Below are 22,580 nucleotides of genomic sequence, written 5' to 3' on the forward strand. Positions count from 1 at the left end.
GCCATGATCAGAGCTTTAATTGCTCAATAACACCTTATCCATACACTGTCCTCTACAGATAGATGAAAAGCATTCTTGCTTCGCCCCTTTAAGCCAGTCCTTATAAGGACTTATAAGGAATTCATCCGGTGCGTGGTGATTCGGGTGAGATGCGGTTATTAATAAAACTTTTCCCCAATTAAATTGTAAACAAAATTTCTTGTTTTTGTTTACAATAAAATTGTATTAACATATTAAATAATGTAGTAAATGATTACCATCCATTGAATTCACATATTCTGGCGTGTATTTCCGCAATAGTTTTATCATAACGAGTAATTAACGACCAGTGTTCTTAGATATCTGATGGAAATTATATAAATGGTCACTCCTCCCGCCATCTCTCTCTCTCTCACACACACACACAATTTCGCACTTTTAAAAATAATCGGTTTTATCCTGGTTGATGCGTAATCCCAGTTTTTAGCAACAGTTCTGAATGTTATTAATTAGTATTTTCTCCAATTAGGCAAATATCACTTGCATATGCTAATATTATTTCTACTTTGGTTATCTTTTATTTTACAGCTCCTCTAATACATTTTTCTAAAACTAAATTAAATGTTGTGGTTGAAAAGCTATCTTTCCGTCTCAATCCTATCTTAATAGCGAAAGGTTCAGATCTAATTTCTTTAGACAATAACATGCTTCAGCTGTCAGTGATACAAATTCTTGTTAAATTTATTATTCTCTCTCTCAATGCTGTCATATGCTTTTTAAAAATCTATGAATAGAATATGAACAGAGTGAATATATATTTTTTTCCCTAAAATTTATCTTAACGTTTAAATATGGCCAATTATGGACCCATTCCTTCGAAATCCTTGCTATTATACTATGAATCCTTCAGCATATGGTGTGATTCTCTTTAGGATAATATTAGATAACATTTTTCGCCTATGGACAGAAGCGATATGACCCTATAATTTTCATTACACAGTTACCCAAAGACTGAACAAACTTCTCTGTGTAGAAAGTGCGTCAGGAAATTTAAAATAGGGTGTGCAAGATATTTAAGGAAGGTTTTTTGGGTTTATTGCTTCGTTCCCGTGAAAAGAAAAATATATAACTTCTGGGGAAAAAGGATTCATTCAATTGATTAATTGTATTGGTATTTTTGGACAACTGCAACCATTAATAAATGTCACAAAGCATTAATTTATGAAGGTTTTTCTTCTATCGGTCTTCAGATGAAAGTGAAGATCAAATAGCCGATCTCATGCGGTGGTAGCTTCGTTTTTTCCTCCTGAAACAATGGTTTTATTCATCTCATATATAACAATTCGACCAGAGAATACGCGCAGATTTATGTATATTTTTGTAACAAAAATACCAGTGGGTGGTAGATGGCGTAGTGTGTTGTAGAGTAGGCTTCCATGATAAGTTCTTACACTCTCCTGAAGGTCTCACGTAATAATAATAAAAAAAAAAATAATAATTTTTTTATTACATTATATACATTTGTTTCAGTTATTACATACATTACATACATTTGTTTAGATATAAAACATACATTGCGTATATTGGTTTACATGTGATAACTACATTACATGCATTTGGTTACATGTGATATATCTTGGATGAGAATTAATTTCTCTGCTTTCATCCTCGAAGCATATATGTAAGCTTATCTGAGGATGACACCAGTTAGTTACTATTTATTGGTTTGTTTGCTGTGTTGGGAAATCTATGATTGAGAAATTCGCGCGCGCGCGCGCACGCACGCACACACACACACACACACACACACACACACACACACACACACACACACACACACACACACACACACACACACACACACACACACACACACACACACACACACACACACACACACACACACGCACGCACGCACGCACGCACGCACGCACGCACACACACACACACACACACACACACACACACATACACACACACACACACACACACACACACAATAAATTGAAATGTATTGATGCGTCGCTGATCTGGAAGCCTGAACGAATATATTGTGTTTCATTAAGTTTGTATGGTATTTTGGGTGCGTGTTTCTTGTTCAGTATGTCCTTAGAGCTCTTTTCAGGCTATTGTAGTTTGTACAATAATAATAATAATAAAACACACTGTTTCAATAATAATAATAATAATAATAATAATAATAATAATAATAATAATAATAATAATAATAAATTAACTTCTTCTTCTGTCCTTTTGGTTCTGTCCACTGCTGGACGAAGGTCTCCCCCATGATTTTCCAGACCACTCGGTTTTCTGCCTCTCCCATCCATCTCACTCCTGCAATTTGTTCCAGTTCATCCCTTCACCTTTTTCTCGGTCTTCCTCTTTGTCTTACCCCATCCATTGGTCTCCACGCTGTTGTTTTTTTAGTCTATCTCCCATCACTGCATCTGGCAATATGGCCAGCCCATCTCCACTTAGCCTGTTTAATGCATTTTACAATATCCATGACATCTGTTTGAGATCTTATCCAGGTATTTGTCTTCATATCTCTTAATGTTATTTTTAGCATACTTCTTTCCATGCGATGTTATGTTGTTCTCAGCTTTTTTTTTAGGGCATCTGTTAAAGTCCATGTCTCCATATGTTAGGACAGGAAGTATACACTGGTTGAAAGCTTTCCTTTTTATACTCATAGGGATGTTACTTCTGAATATGTCAGAAGTAACATCCATTTTCCCATAAGCCATCCATCCATCCAAGGTGAATTCTTCGTTCAATCTCTTTTCTTTGGCAATCCTCAAAGGATAACAATTGTCCCAAATATACAGTTCTTGTATTCAGGAAGTAACTTGTTCTGTTTCATTTTTTTCAACTTTGACAGTTGTATGGTTTATGTATTTATTCATCATTATTTTTGTTTTTCCTCTATTTATTTTTAATCCAATTACTCTGGAGGCTTCATTTAGCTGATTTAGCCTTTCTTCCAGATCTTCAAGATTATCTGCTATTAGGACAATATCATCTGTAAATTTCAGATGATGCAGCCTTTCTCCACTTATGTTGATTCCTTTGGTTTCCCAATCCAGGCTTCTAAAGACTTCCTCTAGTGTAGCTGTAAATAATTTTTGAGATATGGTGTCGCCTTACCGAATACCTTTTTGTATTGGGAACTTTTCACTGTTTTTATATAATTTAATTACAGAAGTTGCATTATTATAAATAGGTTTTAGTGTTTCAATATATGGTTTCTCATTTCCCTGGGTTTTAAGTGCTTTTAGTGTCGCAGATGTTTTAACTGAATCAAATGCTTTTTCGTAGTCTATATAGGCCAGACATAAGGGTTTATTGTATTCGATTGATTTTTCAATGAGCTGTCTTAATGTATGAATATGCTCCAAAGTATTGAAATTCTTTCTAAATCCAGAAAAGGTGCAATCCTGTGAACAAGCTTTCCAAAGCTTGTTCACAGGATTGCATTTCCTCTAGTTTAGATTTTATTCTATTATTTATAATTTTTGTGAAGACTTTATATATGGTGGGGAGTAGGCTTATAGGTCTATAGTTTTTAATTTCTTCCTTATTGCCCTTTTAAAAAATTAATTTTAGAAGTGAATTGTTCCAATTTTTTGGAATTTTTCTCTGTTTTAGGCATTTTTTAAAGAGTTTTGTCAGCTGTTTGATAACAGGGCTTCCTCCAGTTTTAAGAAATATACCATAATTCCATCTTCTCCTGGGGCCTTTCCATTCTTCATCATCCCGCAGTGCCATTTCCACTTCACCTTGTAAGATCTCAGGCACATCCTGTTCTTCCTCACTCGAGTTATCCATAAATGATTCTTGGATGTCTTTGTCTTCATAGAGTTCAGTATAAACTTCCTGAATTCTTTTGATTATTGCATCTCTATTTTTTATAACCATTTTTCCCTCTTACAGCAGCTATTTCCTTTGTTCCAACTGATAATGTTCTTCTTAGGACCTTCATATTACTATTGTTTTCTATTGTTTCTTTAATTTTCCTAGTATTATACGATCTAATTTCATGTTTCATCCTTTTACGTAGAGTTTTACAAATTTCCGCATATTCTATTTTATTGGTGTCATTCAAATCTCTTTTCATATCTCTTCTTTTCTTCATCAGATCTAAGGTTTCCTGTCTTAGTTTTTCCTCTCTTTGGTGCCTTTTTACACCTCCTATTTCTAGTGCACAATTCAAGATAGATTTTGTTAAGATTTCATTAGCATCATCGATGGTGGTACTGTGTTGAAATTTTTTAGTTCATTTTTGAGTGATTCTCTATAACAGCTTCTATTGTGGTAGAGATTTTGTAGATTCACTAAATTGGACTTTTTTCTTATGAGCTTATTTCGTTCCCATTTTTTGTTGATCCATACTTTTGCCCTTACTAGTCTGTTGTCACTTCCTGTGTTAAATCTATTAACACTTTCATTGCCAAGCTGAAAATTGGAATTTCGTGTGGTGGCCAAATTTTTTTTATTTTTTTATTTAGTTAGCGACGTCCACGCGATAACGCGCGATCGGAAGTTTGGTGAGTACTCGCATCGCGCGATATTGCGTGATTGGCAATGAACATGTTAAGCACTTCGGTATTATTTATTATATATCTTCTGTTGAAGAGGATGAAGTCTATTTCATTGTAGGTTTGTCAATTTGGGCTTCTCCAAGTCCATCTTCAGTTGATTTTCTTCTTGAAAAAGCTGCTCATAATAAAGAGTTATTTTCTTCTGCGAATTCAACAAGTCTTTCTCCTCTTTCATTCCTCTCTCCAAATCCAAATTTACCGATGGAGTTCAGATGGTCATCTCTGCTTCCAATCTTGGCATTAAAGTCACCCATTATAATTATGTACAATTCTTTAGAATTATTTAATTCTAATGTTTCATAGAAATCTTCTATCTTTTCATCTGGATGGTCCATGTTGGGGCGTATATTTGTATAATTTTCAGTTGGTATCTTTTATTTATGAAGAGACTTAGTTCAGCTATTCTTGATGTTATTTTATTAACAAAGAGGACATTGTTCTTGATTGTTTTATTTATTAGGAATCCTACACCAACAGTTGAGTTTCTGTCACATTCACAGTGGTAGAGTAGATATTCATCTTTTAATCGTATGATTAATCGTATTTCTTCTTTCCTTCTTATCTCTGAAAGGCCCACAACATCCCATTCTATATGGTCCAATTCCTTCTTCAGTTCTTCCAATCTATCATCATCCCGTAGAGATCTGCAGTTATATGTTCCTACTAATATCCTTCTATCATTGTGCACTGTAGGTGGACTCGTTGTAGCTAGTGGAGACGGTAGCATATTTTTCGACCTAGACCCTCTGCCTAAGTCCAGGACGCGTCCCTTTTTATGCTGGGCGACGGACGAGCCAGTAGGTAATTTTCCTACTTTATTCATCATTTGCATTGTCCTTATGGGGAGGTATTTGGCCTTATAGCACTACGCTGGACAGACGGCTTGGTGCCTCACAATAGTGCATAAGATGAAATGACACAGCAAAATAGGAAAGATTCACCTCTAGCCCTCGAATACTCTAATAGCATTGGAGGTAAGGAGCAAGAGGGGAAGAAAGTAAGGACGAGGAAGGACCAATCTACAGATAATATAACAGATATATATTACATGAAGTAAGGCATGGTACAGCATCGGGTATCTCGGGTTTGCCACGCCCGTACTCACTAAAGTGAGCCCCTGAGGAATAAATTAACTATGAACAATTATATATTATTTTAATATATCGTATCCAGTTTTAAACAGAATGGAATATTAAGGAAATTTATATTCACAAATATAAGATGCGCTTAATTTATAGATTATCATAATCTTCAAAAATTACTTAACTTTTGACGCTTTATCTACAGCAATTTAGCTATTAGACATGAAACTTTTGCTAACCAATAAAAACAAATCTGCTTTGATTTTCGCCCATGTCTTGGCTTACATTTTCGAAAAAAATTAATTCGAAAAAACTGATCGATCACAGGTAAAGTTGATATCATACAATTATTTATATATGCATAATTATATATTACAAAAAAAAGTATATATAAAAAGTTTAAAATTACTCTTTCTTTTTCAATATTATAGTTTAAAATTTATTATATTTTAATTTTATTATTAGTTACAGAATTATATTATAAATTATAATAAAATTAGTTTGAATGCAATCTTGAATACTGTTAGTATTATTTTACATATTCCATTATTTGTTTCCATATTTAATTTGCCATATCACTAAAAACTGCATAAAGTTCTTCTGCAAGCATCTTTTAAGAATATAATTAATGTTTTCTGTCCATGTTCTGGACAGAAATCGCAGATTCAAGTATTATTATCTTTACCGTTTTGTCGAAATTTTTACCATACATTTCAATGGACGGTGTTCATTTTCTTACTCTACTTCCACCGATTTCAACAAGAACTGGCTTTTCTGTTTCTATGTTAGCTGCTTCTGCTAATGACTAGAATTCCGCTACTTTCTGTTTACCAGAACCATCTGATGAATTAAATGTCAGTTTCCCATTCTGATTTGTTTCCCTATTTGAGATTATTCATCTAAAGAGTTTATCATTATGATTAAATAAATAAATAAATAATTTTGTTTTCTCGCTGAACTAGTATTGGAGCCAAACAACTGAATTAATCTGAGACAGGCATGCTTAGCACTTCTTTTATATCAATATCATATTAATAATATCAATCATTATTACAAATGAATATCAACACTAAGATAACACTGAGGAGATAGCAGCAGATTCTCTGCTACCACGGACTACCGCCAGTTAAAGTCAGCAGAATGTTACGAGCTGACAAGAGCCGGATGACACTAATCCTTGTAGAGATTCAAAACTCCTTCAAAAATATTTAAGATTTAACATCGATCTGTAGACTCAAGTTCACACCCGGACCATTAAAGAAAAAAGCTTCTTCGGGACAGTGCCACAGATGTCAGAAATACGTCCACGCACAAAAGCTCTGCAGATCCGATTACATGATGCCTAAAATGTGGTGAAGGCCACACCACTAACACTTGCACCAAGTCCAAAACCACCGCGGCCAAATGTACCAACTGCAGTGGCCCTCACACATCCAATTATAGAGGATGTATTTACTATCCAAAAAATAAGAGGACAGTTAAAAATAATCAGTCCATCTCTCTTTATCGCATTCATTAGGTATCGAGGATTCGATTCCCCAATTCCACGAAGCTCAACACAAGAAAGCAGAATCTCCCCAACCGCAGGCAGAGGTTTCTAAGAGGGTAAATAACCACCGCCAGGACAGGACCTATGCCGACGTGCCTCGCCCAATGAAGGTAACGCACCAGAATCGACACCAATCACAATCACATCCAAATCTGGGTACTATCATTACAGCTTCTCACGCTAACATGCTCAAAGGATTTAGTAAATCCAACCCATCATTAAATTCTGCCGATTCCTTCAAGAAACACTTGAAGGAATCGTTTCTGATCATTTGAGATTGCTGCAATCTCAAATGATCAGAAAGAGACTTCTCCTGGATTCACTACAGATTATAGCTTGGTATGCCTAAGGCCTGACTAGTAAGATCTTAGAACTCCAAGAATTTTCACGGAGATATCACCCAGATATTATTTTAATAAACGAAACTCGTCTAAGACCTGCAGATAACCCTAAACTGAAAGAATACCAGACTAGACTACAGAGGCGGTGGCACTGCCATCGTTATCAAAAATTACATGAAACACCATTCATTAACCAACCCTCCAACCACTTACCTAGAGATTACAGGCGTTGAAGTTTACATTAACACAGCCGTAAACTAAAAATTTATGCTGCGTACAACTCACCGGAAACTCATCAAATAAACCCATTCTACTTTATTTAGGAAAACAAGAACAACTCCCCCCCCCCCACTCTTTCATAGCTTGTTTAAAATAAGCTGAAATACTTCCCGAATATAATATTGGCCCTGTTTGCTGTATAAGATCAAAGGAAGAAGTTGGCAAAGCAGTAAAAAATCTCAGAAATCAAATCAATAAAGCTCTAGCAGCAATCAACAAAATTACAGCTGACCTCAAGCCCAATCGTCTTCCAGAAGATATCATGAATTCAGTAAGAAAGAAAAACAAAGCAAGGAAAAGATATCATAACATAACACACGTGCTCCTCAAAACAAAACAAAAAAGAAATCCTTAATAAACCGAATAACTCAGTCAGAGAAGCTCTTAAAAATCACAGAATCTCAGAATGAACATAAATCAACAATGGGAAAACAAGTTATCTTCTATTACCCCTGCAGATCATTCCATCTGGATGCTCTTAAAAAAGTCTCAGAAACAAAAATAAATCTACCCCCCCCCCCTCCTCTCCAATCAGATCAGGGTCTAGTTGCACACTGATGCTGAAAAAGCAGAAACTATAGGAAGGCATTTGGAAAAACAATGCAGTACCGCATATAAAAATTTAAATATCAATCATATTTATATATATATATATATATAAAGGTTCATTGCCAAGTCAGACACACTAAAGCAAATTGACAATAATTCTATCCCGATCACACCTATCTCACAAGCGGAAATTTTGGGCATCATCAAGCTCCTCAAGAATAAAAAAGTTCCAGGTCCTGATGGCATCACAAACTTATCAAATTATTACCCCGCAAAGCTATTGTAAATCTTGATAACATTATAAATTCAATCCCCAGAATGCAATATTTTCTTTCCCTCTTGGAAAATTGCTGACGTTTTTTCCAGTTTTCAAGCCAGGCAAGGATCCACATCTAACTCAAAATTATCGTCCCATTAGCTTGCTATCAAATCTAGAAAAAAGTGCTGAAAAAATCATTCTCTTCAGACTCCAAGACTCAATGGGCAATCTAAAAATCATTCCACAAGAACAATTTGGCTTTCGTCGAAATCATAGCAACATCTAACAATTTCATATTCATAGGCTGATTGAACACATCACTACGGGATTCAATTGGAAGCCACACACTGGTACTGTATTCCTTGACATCGCAGAGGCTTTTGACCAAATTTGGCACTACAGACTGCTCTGTAAACTTATCATCTACAACATACCATTGAAGATGATACAATTAATCAAATCATATCTCACAAATAGAAAGATGCAAGTCAAGATAAATGATATAGTCTCAACCCAACGTCGAGTTTTGGCTGGAGTTCAAGGATCCTTACTAGCCCCGATTCTATTCTCTATCTACATGGCAGATATCCCACACAATCCTATGTCGTCCCTTATGGCTCTTTATGCAGATGACACGGCAGTTTTAGCCAGATCACTTCATCCGTACCTTGTAATCAAAGAACTTCAAAATAGCATTTTAAAAATAGAAGCCTTATGAATTAGCGATCACCACATAAGATGGGTATACCCTATAGCTCTCGGGAATCACAGCTGCTGTGAACGCAAGGCAGACCGAGTGCTACTTCGTTTGCCTGAGCAGGGCCAGAGGAGATCATGGGTATCATGTATTGGCGATCACTGCAGATGCTCAGTCATAGGTCGTATGCAATGCGTAGTGTGTATTCTCAAATCGTCTACTCACCCCCCCCCTAAGATTAAATCCTGAGTGCGCCACTGGACTGGAGAATAAATGTAAAGCCTCAGAAAATAGTAGCCATATTCTTCACTAGAAGAATCTCCCAAAGGGAACATCTCCCAAAGGAAACATCGTGTTTAATACCAAAATTGCTTAGCAAACTGAAACCGAATGCCTCGATATATATTACTAGACAAACGATTATGCTTTTTGTTGGGCGATAGCTTTAGGAACATATGAACAAATATATCTAAAGTTATGGCCCCAACTCTACCCCTTGATTAATAGACACAGCAAATTAAACATAAGTAAATAAACTGCTGCTCTACCAGATAGTGATTCGGCCTATAATTACATATACTTCTCCAGCTTGTAGCCATAACTCTAATGCTAATATAATTAAATAATAACGAGTACAACACAAATGTTTACAAATGATACTAGTTGCTCCGTGGTTCGTCGGAAATGCTCAGATTCACCGCGACACAAATATCCTTGATATCTTCATATTCTTACACTCTAACAGTCAAGTTCTTTTCGGAGACAACTAAACACTTAATCAACTGGTACAGCAAGCTGCAAACTACAATGAAAGAGATCTCTACAATCATAAAAGACTTAAAGTCATTTTAATATCAAGTGAAGATACGTAATCCCCTGCCCTCACAGGGCGAGCTAAAAGCTCATAATTTTTTCCCCTTCATTGTTTTCTAGGTATCAGACAACGGGGAATATAAAAAGCCTCTTGCTTCATCCTATGAAACAGTAATGTTCTGCGTTTTGCATAACACATTTATTCGTTACATGTGGGTTTGTTTTGTAAATCGTTTTACATGACAATATCATACAATAATGTTGATGTGATGCGATGTCACTACTCCCCAAAATAGGAATTGGTATTCCTATCACCTTTTCATTCGATCCTTAAGCAAGTTGACCGCATGTCTCATACAGCCAGTGCTAAGAGTTCCGATGATCTTTTTTGAAGAATAAAAGATATTAGGGGACTTGATCTTATTTTATCACTGATGTTCTCAATTATGTATCTGAGGCCTCAGCAAGAATATGAGCGAATACTAACAGTAAACTGGCTTTTTGATAGGCGTCACATATTATGGAACGTGAAAACCCTTCATTTCATGCTCTTCAAAAGCAAAATGCATACAAAGCAACAGAGATGTGATAAATCTTGACCGGACTGAATGCTATAAATGACTTAAACAGGGTAGATTTTCACGAAAATTATCAGATTGAATTTAAAAATCACTGAATTATGAGTGAGGAAATATTGAGGTCTGAAAGACTAAAAAAATGACCAAGATCATTCAGGTTTATGTTGCAGAAATCGAGATGATGACATCCACACAGAACTCTCAGGTAATTGTACTCACTGAAGGATTATAATACCAATAGTTATTAAATGTCAGTCTCGCCCACGAAAAGTTCTAAATGTCTTGTACATTTGAGTATTGAGGATAAACTAAACGATAGACAATTCTGGCAACACAATTTCACTTAGTAATGTAATAAGCCTTATATTAAAGCTTTATCGGGTCTGTCTCCTGTAAATAATTCGCCTCAAAGTTTTCCAAAACAGTCAGCATAAAGCATTTTAATAAATATCAGCGGTGGAATTATCTAGTTGTTTGAATAATACTCAGGTAGTTCAATTAATAGAACCAAAATACTTACACGTCTAGGGATATAAATTAGCATAACACGATTATTTATAACTTACCTGCAGCGAACACACAGAAAAGATAGTTTCCTGTTGAGGATCATATTAAGAGAAGCTTGTTAAACGAGTGTGAGCTGAACGCACAAGTACTTGAAAGATTTTTAAGTTACCAGAAGGGTATGGCCATACTGCATTAAAAATAACAGGTAAACTAAAAATTGCATTGATTTTTGTGAGAGTTTTGTATTAAATGAAGAAACAGACATGGAAGGATAATTACTTTTTTATTCAGTTATTAACCAATATTTTGCCATAGTCACAAAGGCATTTTGAGGGTTACAAGGATATAAATCTCTCTCTCTCTCTCTCTCTGTGTGTGTGTGTGTGTGTGTGTGTGTGTGTGTGTGTGTGTGTGTGTGTGTGTGTGTGTGTGTGTGTGTGTGTGTGTGTGTGTGTGTGTGTGTGTGTGTGTGTGTGTGTGTGTGTGTGTGTGTGTGTGTGTGTGTGTGTGTGTGTGTGTGTGTGTGTGTGTGTGTGTGTGTGTGTGTGTGTGTGTGTGTGTGTGTGTGTGTGTGTGTGTGGATACTGATGTATCCATTTCCGCATTAGGATGTTCGTCCTGTTGGACTTAAAAGATTTTATTTTGCAGTGAAATCTACTGTAAAAGTTTGATCTAGTTGAGGGGAAAGGGGTGGAAGTCTGTGGGTGATTTTCCTAAACTTTTCATCACTCAAATCCTTAATATGTCTATGCCATGTTGATAACGTCTTCTTGTTTGAGTGGTCAAATAGCCAAGGTAGGTTTTTTAGATAGTTTTAGGCCCACACCGTAAAATCTGTTTTACTATTAAAAAAGAAAATAAGTATACTCCTCCTTAACACCAGTCACCTTTGCTACTTTAATCTTTATTCTTTTATATGTATAAGAAACCTACCCACATAAGTCCTCACACCATCACTCCTTCCAACGGTAATCTGTTTGTAAAAATTTACAAAATAGAGATAACTCTGTCTGTTCGAGCCATACAATCAAAAACGTTTATACCCAATTGCTTCTACTCCTTTAAAAAAATCAACAAAAATCTATATTCTGCTCTCGAAATCTCAGATCACAAAAATATATAAAATATTCATTTTCATTCCTTATAACCAGAATATCTCAGAAAAAAAAACATCACGTTCTCAAAAGATATAACATTTAAAAGAAAGAAACCTCTCGGATATAATCTGTACCATTGTACCGATTTTTTACACTCTGTAATTTACTAATAAGGCTATCTAGGAACTGTCAACATGAGGTCAGTTAAATGCCGGTTCCTTCACCAAGCCTATAGAGGGCGCCAATTAGCACTGTAAAAATCATGACATTTTGAACTTAGCTTGTTGTTTGCCTTACTGCTTTTGCTCCTGTGTGCTCATCTCTATAACCCCGTGTTTATGAAAATACTTTAATGAGAGGGAATTTTCATAAGCATAAACAAGAGTAATAATCAGCTTCTAAGTATCCATCCGAGGTGTTTTCGTTTCATCAACACTTTGAAAATAATTCAAATAAACATGTTTAGACATTTTCTGCTTTTATTTATTTTTTATTCGGTTCGATAAACAAAGCAATCTTTTACATCATTACTATGTATCATGTTAGGGAGAAAAAAAAACTGCATTGTATGTTTTAATAACTTATGTTAGAAGTCAGTAATGTTCTAGTGGGATGTCTACTTGGAAAGTTCGTAGTTTGATGCATTCGCTCAAAAGATTTCGTTAGCGCACTTGGTCTGGATTCAGCAGTGATTGGAGTTGTAGAAAAAGTAGAGGCAGGAATCTGTCTGTAGAAAAAATAACTAGTTGTGGTGCTCCTCTGAGGTTCAACTAAAATAAATAGTAAAAAAAAAAAAATCAAAAATCTTCGAGAAACTTGAAATATTAATCTTGAATGAAATAGAAGTTCTTTCTAATTCTAATTTTATTATAAATATATTTGATCTGATAGAAACTTGAGACGCTCAGTGTTATTAAATACGTTACTAAAAATACATCATTAAATCGAGATTTCCAACAGAGAGCGGGACCAATCCTCGTAAAATCAACCTATGTGATGCGAAGTGTAATTTATCAAGTCAGTTCATTAGTGAACTGATCTCACGAACTCAGCTGAAACATAACAAATTTTCTCTTCCCTCCAAATGCCAGTCGAGATATTTTTATGTATAAAAGCGAGACATTTCGATTGTGATAAACAAAGTATATTTTAGTTCGTACTTTTTTTTTTTTAGATGAATATGTCAGGCACTCCACTGATGCGCAAAAATTATTCTTGTAGTTGTACTTGTCCGGGGGTGAATTACGTCAAAGAAACTATGGCTATCACATCGCCTTCTTGGACGATTTCTTTGTGACTCCTACCCACGAAAGCGTGTAAACCTATAGTACATTAATACTGTGGGTGAATTAAGGATTTTCTTAACTAATTTTTATAATATTTAGTAGTATTTATTCATTTATTCCTAGTTAGGAAATACTGTTCCACAGACCAAACTTGTAACTTTTTTCAAGCCATTTCAGGCTTCCAATAACCAAAATGGTGATCTCACAGAACAAAATGAATTTCATCTCTCGCCTAAAAGTAATTGCATACATCCGTGCATGTCGGGATTCGAACCTGTAGTCCTAATTACAGCTCAGCTGTACACGTATCTGGAACAGCCTTTCTTCCCGGAGAGCAGCGGATAAAACACAGGAAGAAAAGCCATTTCACATATGTTTATTTCCTAGCCAATCAGGAAGGCACATTCAAGTTGGGAAAGAATTTCATCGTACGCTGTGAAATCACAGCCCCGGTTTGTTCTCTGAGTTTCCGGATCATGTAAAAAAATAAATAAATATATTATAATCAAAATGAAATTCTTTAGCTCCATGTATTAATATACTGCAGGTTTACGACAGTACGTGGGAGGGAATCACATTATTATTTATTATTATTATTAAGAGAGACCTCTAGGAAGTCAAGTACTCAATAGAGGGGCTCATGTATTATCCGCACCAGCCGGCACACCTGTTTTTAAATTCATTCACCCTACGTGCACTCATCATATGCAATGGCAATCCATTCTAATCATGCACCACTCTGAGAGAAAAAACGAGCACTCACTCCCTCGCTTCTTGACGGCATCCATTCTCAACTTCTTAGGCTACTCTTTCGTCCTTTCCCTACCCTCCATAAAATGAAAAATTCCATCTACCGATATCCTGTATAAACCTTTGAGAAGTTTGTAATTATCAACCATATTATTACTCTTTCTCCTGTTTGCTAGTAGCTACACTCCACAAATTCTCAATCTATCTTCATAATCAGTATTTCACAATCCTGATATTATTTTTAACACACTCAACATCCCCTTGGAAACCAAGAGACGAGACCTGCGTACAATCATCCAAGGGAGGTCTTATCAAGGCCTTGTAAAGAGGCAAAATAACTTCTTTATCTTTACACAGTAAGGTTCATTGCAGCATGGCAATTTAACCTCGGAGTTATATTTGCAATCTCTGACCCGTGAGCTTTAATATCCTATCTACTAACACTCCAAGATCCCTAACTTGATCAGTTTCTTTTGGCATAATCCCACCAATATAATACAATATTGGACATCTTATCAGGCCAATGTGAATGACTTTACATTTACTGACATTGAGATGACATCCATTTCTCCATACCCACAATTCCAGCCTATTAAAATCATTCTGCAAGTACTGCATATTCATCAGCATTTATGATTACCCTGCCTATCTTTGCATCAACAAAAAATACCAAGCACTGATCCTTGTGGTACACCACTGGTTAACTTAACTCTTACAGACTCACATCCCCCATATTTCGATATATCATTCAGCCATTCTTTTATCCACGCTAATCCCGTATTAATGCAATAATCTTCCATGCTGTATTCTCTCAAGTCTTAGCAAAGTCCAAATGTATCATGGTATATCCATCCCCCCTCCTTGCCTAACTCAGCATTATTATAGAATGTGAGCAGGTTGCTGAAACATGACCTTCCCTTAGCCATACTCTTCATTGCAAAGTATAGTTTCTGTCAACCCATTTCTGTATGCAGGCCGTAGCCAATTTTCCCAAAATCTTCACCATCACTCCAGAGATAATATATTATCTTCGTGCTTGATTTTTGTATACTCTTCTCTGTAGTCTGCGTTACACAGTTTGACAACTTGCATCTCTCTGTTCTTATCTAGTGCCTTACTTATGCAGACATCCTTGCACATGCTTGTTAAGTCCAAACCAGACGAACGCAAAATCATTCTCACCTCACAATTATTTTCACAATAATGCCCATTGCATCAAAAACAGTTACTTAACATTGTTACTCTTATACACACAGATTCTCGCCGTTCCTCCCATCATAAGCTAGTTTAACTGGGTCTGTTAAGTCTCATACCAATTAATAATATCTCAGGTCTCCTGATATCAAACGCATCCAAATGTTCATGTTATTCAAATTCATTCGTTCTTCACACTCCCTTCCCATATCCAAGATCTCGCATCCATTCCTTCTACGTAGCCTACGCATCGAATAATTTTTCATCATAGCCTTTCTTCTTAATTCATTTATATCACATGCGGATAGTATACTACGATTTTCACTTTTTCACTCTTGCTTCTTCTAGTAATTCTTTCAGATCCTCTCTTGTACTGAAATTATCGCTCGTTAAGTGAATCGTACCTATCAGAATCACGATCTCTTTTCGTTTTTTTTTATCTGTTTTTCAATTGCATGTACTATATTTTTAATTGTTGCTCCGGTAAAACTTCCAGTTATAACCTGAGCATCAATGGGGATAGTCACCACACCAAATAATATATTTTTTCATAACAGACTTTACCCACCTAATTTTCGTTGTGTGCCAACTGTTCTGTGGTTATTTCTTTCTCATTTTGCTGCTTACTTTTCATACTGTTCCTGCGTTCCTTTAAAACGCCATCGACTTTCTATAATTCCCGCATCATCTGTCTAATAATCTGTTTTAACTTTGCGATTTCAGAGGTTAAAACATTTTCAATATCCTCAAAGATATATATAAAAGCGGTCTTTGGCTCACGTTTATTTGCAACTCCAAATCAAAGGAGCAATTCAAAATGGCGCCTACTCTTTCATATTCTTGTTGTATTAATTTCATATTATTTTATGGATCATACAGCAAAATACTGTTACACAATAGGTTAATTCTAATTAAATATATTATTCCTTGCCTTCGTAGTCCAGCTGGAAGGACAATACTCTGTGTTTTTATTTGGAAAGACCTGAGTCTAGTCCAGTCTAGGAAGCGAGAAATATTCATAAAAGCATTTCAGCTGAGGCTGAGTTGGATAGTCATACACAAAGATGGGGGAATACATGTTTATTCCCCTCCATAAAACTTAAGATTTTTTTTTATTCCGTAAATCAAATCTAATTGGCAGATATAATGTATTGGATAATACAATATATATAAGCACCTATGACAAAGTCACCACCATAACTGTGCCTTCAAAATCCTTTTATATCGTGGATCACTCAATCTGCTTTGAGTGGATTCATAAGTCTGAAATTTAAGGACACTGTCATAATTTATTTTTTCATTACTAAAAATTACGATAATGTATTTTATGTCGAATTTACATATTTACTTATAATAACAATAAAAAGACAAAGAGAGTTTCCAAGCTCACTCAAGTAGTCAAGTAAGTATACATTATACCTATATGTTCATCTAAGTGTTTATTATTATTATTTATTATTATTTCATTTTTATGTTATTCCAAGGAACCATATTCACTTAAAGATTCTTGACGAGTATAAATTCTGTTCGAAACACTCGTTAGTGTTGTAATTAATATTCCTACTCGGACTGAAAATCCATATTTCAATCCTAATCATGGAGTATACTCGAACGATTTTCCTTTCAATTAAGGTAGGATTTAACATACTTAATTAAATATAACATATCGTATACCACAGATAAATCAATCCTTATATATTAAAATATAAAAATAAATCTTGGGTTATTTATGAACGTCTCAAAACAGATGGTCGTCAATAACTCAAGATTGATAACAACTGTATTATATCTAAAAGGCACTTTTGTTTACCTGTGTACGGAGTGTAAGTACTGGGTTCCTCTAAATAGTTTTGAAAGTGTCTTCCTCTTGCAAAACCTATTAAAGAAATATGACTGCTCTGAAATGATCAAAACAGTACTCGACACTGACAATCGGTAAATAAAACAGATAAATAATGTTAACAATTCCAGGCGTGTATTAAAAATAAAATTCAGTCCAAATTACAAAAACGACATCATCACATCCGGAATCCTTATCTTCTCTTCACTGGGCCATATCCTGTTCAACGCTTGATAAGAATAATGAATAATTCTTCTTTCTCTTTTTGTCAAACCTTGCAGTGTTAGAACAACCATTCATAATTTTATGTACTTGACTATATTGTAGGATGGTTCAGTGACTTGTTAGTATTTATAGTTTAAGGTCGAATCTCTTATGTGCGTTGGAGATCAATTATTAAGTATAAAATAGCATAAGTGTAATTCTTCTAAAAATTGGACAAAAAAAAAAAAAATCCTCTGAAATTTTGATAATACGCATCAGAACAATTATGTGTTTCCTCCTGTCAAAGGAAACAAGGAAGCTCAACGATTGAGTTCAATGGTGAAATTTACGCTCAACGTTTTTTTTTTTTTTTTTTTCGATCGATCACAAGAAATTTGTACTGCAAACTCAGATGAAGCAGTCAAATGTCTCTTCATCATATTTCTTGAGATGATGATGATGATAGTAGAAAGACACTCTACAGAAACGAACACAAAAATGAAATTGCCAGCCTGATGGGCCAAGTGATTAGGGTGCCCGCTCTCCAACCACCAGGACGCGGGTTCGAATCCTGCTTGGGCATGGAAGTTTGTGATTGCATTTAGGTGGGAGATGAATTTCTTCGCCCAGTGTGAGACCATCTTCCCACTACATCTGATATTTAATATTTCAACCAAAGTGCCATCCATGCCTGATTTTTGATTTGAGAACTTTTTTTTTTTGTGACATGACAACTGTCGTTACCTGTCATCATTACTATATAGCCAGTATAAGTTTCTTCTCAAAGTAACTCTTTCCACCGATGTTGTTTAATGAATCGAATAACCTCGTTAGGAAAAGAGCTAAAGGCATATTTGAACACATGAGATTATTAATTCTTTTGCTTGAACCTAACAGCGAACATCTTAAGGATGTTTATGATTAATTGCAGTTGGTTTATAAAGAAAATTCGATGTGAGACAAAAAATTTCTGATGGAAAAACGAGCGTTAAATACGGGAATTCAGGTCGACCTTCAATGAACCAGATAGACAAGAATGCAGACAAAGGATGTGGGGGGGGGGGATGAGAATGATATTCATCAGAACGGATACTTAACGGTAAGAATTAGATATGAATCTAAACACTCGTTTTTACCATTAAATATGTGTCCTGATAAATATCATTTTTTTCCCTTCCCCTTCGCCCCCATTCCAAATTTTCCATCGATTATGATCGAAAATTTGTGTGTGTGTGTGTGTGTGTGTGTGTGTGTGTGTGTGTGTGTGTGTGTGTGTGTGTGTGTGTGTGTGTGTGTGTGTGTGTGTGTGTGTGTGTGTGTGTGTGCGTGCGTGCGTTCTCACGAAAAACCAGACTTTTTGGGGAAAATCTCTGCTACCTTCTATGGGATGGTCGAATTGATCTTCCTCTGAAAATGCCCATATAAAGATTTCTCTCTCATCATGATGAGATTCCATAAAAGAATATTATATCATAAAATAAACACTTAAAGGAGTTGGTTTTCGTTTAGATATCCTCAAAGAATTTCAGTTGTGTGTTTTAATTTTTTTTTTTTTATCCTAACAGCTGCATTAGTATTCTTAAATTTAAGGTTATTAAAACTTTAAATCCAGTTTCAAATAAAAACACTTCTGAGTTTTCATGTAACCACTGTTCCATCAGTGCATTTATTTTTACTCTTTATGTAAATGAAGTGGCACATAATGTGAAACAATACATATTACATGACCAACCAAACAGAAATAAATAATTTCTCTAAATATATTTCATGTTTAGTGATTTTGAAATTTAATAAACATATTTAATTACAGTATTATAATATAATAAAGCTATTTGTTTGCAATGTGCTACTTAATTACAATAGAATATAACAAAGATATTTATTTATAGTATTCTAAATATTGCACTTGTAACACTGTTGAATTTAGTGAAATGCTTACTATTACTTTTACAGAAACATAAATCAGATCTTTAGAAATCAACATCATACACACCAGAGGGCGGTAATAAAGAGTTTAAAATATGAGAATTTTATTTATTAGAATTGTAATATAATAAACCTATTTACTTGCAATATTCTAATTAATTTTAATAGAATAACGATATTTATTTTATTTATTTATAAAGATATTTATTTTATTTATTTATAAGGATATTTATTTACATTATTCTTAAATTCTGCAGGTAATACTTTAATGCGAGGAATTTCGCACTGTTATACAGAAAAAACACAAATCAGATCTTTAGAAATCAACATAACACCAGAGGGCGGTATTAAAGTGATTAAAATATTACACTTAGTTTATGTTTTAGCAATGTTCGCTTACCTGATATGCTCAAAACCAGAAGAAACCCCGCCAGATTTAAACTGACGCTAAAGCAACGGGGATGTTCACCGCATGCAATGAATAACATCGTTGCTTCACAAAACTTTCCAGACTCTCAGTAATTTGTGTCGTTCTCTCCGAAGGAGGGCTATGACTTTCGTTAGCCTCCAGTATGCTCTAACTGCATCTGTTTTGTGTGTTTTGTGTAGCGAATTGTTTTTCAAAGATTTCCTGATAACACGTCACCGTGAACTACGACAAGTGTTTGTCACGATACAGACACATCGTTCACTTAGTGGTTTTTCCTTATCCCACCCCGAAATGTTCACTGACACGAACAGAGCAGCGATGCGATACAGTCGTGGTTCGCTCTGTTTAAGCGTAGCAGACATATTTCACGATTATGCACCTTCGTCAGTTATCCACAGAGTTGTCTCTGGTTGAGAAGTGTGTCGATACGTGCGCGTATAAAGTACTTTGAAATCTGACTTAGTGTCCCGTATCCGAGATTGCGGTTATGTGAACGTGAAGTTGAAACTTAACAAAAAGAGTTGAGTTCGGTTCACATTGGTTTCGTATTCCTGTGGAGAGGAAGGTGAGGTTAGGGAATGGGGGGGGGGGTCTCATGCCAGTCAATTTTAATCGTTTGCCTTAAATATTTTTTGGACTACTGGTGCAAATAAAAAAATTACTAAATCTTGTTTTGCTGAATATCAGAGTGGGGAAGTATTTGATAGAAAAATATCAATACCAACTTACTTTATGATTTAATCTTTCCCGGTTCAACACTTACATTATATATATATATATATATATATATATATATATATATATATATATATATATATATATATATATATATATATATATATATATATATATTACTCATTTATAAACTGTAATTTACTTACTATTTGAAAAGCATTATTTTTAAGTAATTAACTTAAAGAAGTAAATAATGTATAAAAAAATTAAGAAATAAATAAGATTTCTAAATTATTTCAGATTATTTTTTTAATTATTCGAACCAATTTCTAATCAAGTAATTTAAATCTCATATCACTGTACTATTTAATAAATAAATCCTATATTTACGAATTTTCCCATAATGTAAAGCACATCTCACTAGAAGATATACTGCAATGCATTATGGGTGGGGTCACTACCCAGACCGGTTCAACCTTTTTTGAGGTCTCCTCAGTGAGTAACTAGACCCTAAATATACCATACCAAGGTTCTTATAAGGACTGGCTTAAAGGGGCGAAGCAAGAATGCTTTTCATCTTCCCCGTTATCTGTAGAGGACAGTGTAGGGATAAGGTGTTATTGAGCTATTAAAGCTCTGATCATGGCAGGAGGGTAACATCAATAGCCGTGCCTCAGTTAGGACTTCACTGGCTACAGCATTGCCATCCATTATCCCCCAAGGGGATAATGGATAATGGATAGCCGCATCTCACGGTCGATCATTCCCCTATACCAAGGTTCTTAAAAGAACTAGGCGATGGACCGAGTCCTTGACTCTTTATCCCGTCATCTGAATGAAGAAAATCTGTGTGGATGGAGAGTTATTGAGCTAAAAAGCTCTAGTCATGGCTGGGTAACAGCAATAGCCGAGCCTCAGTTAAAACTTCATTGGCTACAGCATTGCCGTTTGTTACCCTGGGAGTCCTAAAAAGGACTTTTCTCGTTCCATTATTATTCTATACCAAGGTTCTAGTAATACGGAGCCTTATCACCTTTACCTATAGAAGTTGCAACAAGGTGTTTTTATTTTTAATAAAAATCTCTGGAGGAGATATAGATGTAATAAATTTTTTAACTTGGGGATATTGTATATTAGGATAACCAAGTAATTTTATAAACATAGTTATTTTAACTCCTAATTCCAAGTATGCAAACAATTAAGTTTGCGCCTGAAACAAAGTTCAAGTCTAAAGATGTTACTTGGGATTAGGAGTCAAAATAACCAAATTTATAAAATTACATGGTTATCCTAATATACAATATCCCCAAGTTAAAAAATTTATTACATCTATATCTCCTCCAGAGATTTTTGTTAAAAATAAAAACACCTTGTTGCAACTATATATATATATATATATATATATACGCGATTTCATGAATGATGCCAGTAATTCTTTAGACTGTGATTGTCAATGCCAGAAAGTTCTTATAAAGAATTCCTTGTATCCTATACATCGAACCCAGGCCTTTCCAATCAAGGGGGTATATTGTATGGATGCTGGCTGAGATAAGAACGGGTCTTTATGATCCATCTGAAATTGGCCAACTCAGATGTCGAAGAAATGTATTATATAATACGCAAAAATGATGAATCAAAACAGGGAGCTAATCGATTCGCAGCATTTGAATCTCTGATACGCGTTATTGCTGACATTGTTTATTTAAATAGTTTATTCTTGACGTTTATTAGCATAGACTAATAAAAGCCAAGAATTGTCATATATTATTAAATGCATGTAGATTATTATAGAAATAATATTCTACGTATATAAAATTTCTTCATAATGTTTATGAATTTACAGTAAAATTCTTATTCAGTATCATTTCAAGAAAATCTACGTCTCATTACACACACACACACACACACACACACACACGAAGTGTGACTATTAAATAGCGA

The 22,580-nt window shown here is 34.9% G+C and overlaps 1 protein-coding gene across 1 annotated transcript; it reads right to left on the reverse strand.

Moving 5' to 3' along the window:
• Positions 1-12,841: 12,841 nt before the first annotated feature.
• On the reverse strand, positions 12,842-20,059 carry LOC150095997 (uncharacterized). Its single transcript, XM_090408897.1, has 3 exons — positions 19,935-20,059; positions 17,375-17,440; positions 12,842-13,104 (listed from the first exon to the last, which is right to left on the reverse strand). The coding sequence occupies exons 1-3, from the start codon at positions 20,020-20,022 to the stop codon at positions 12,908-12,910; spliced, it is 351 nt and encodes a 116-aa protein (XP_090265023.1). The 5' UTR covers positions 20,023-20,059; the 3' UTR covers positions 12,842-12,907.
• Between the last annotated feature and the right edge of the window lie 2,521 nt (positions 20,060-22,580).

The sequence above is a fragment of the Typopeltis vanoorti genome, chromosome 19 (assembly GCF_054136105.1).
Source record: "Typopeltis vanoorti isolate ZY-2024b chromosome 19, IOZ_Tvanoo_1.0, whole genome shotgun sequence".
In the NCBI taxonomy this organism is placed as follows: Eukaryota; Metazoa; Arthropoda; class Arachnida; order Uropygi; family Thelyphonidae; genus Typopeltis; species Typopeltis vanoorti.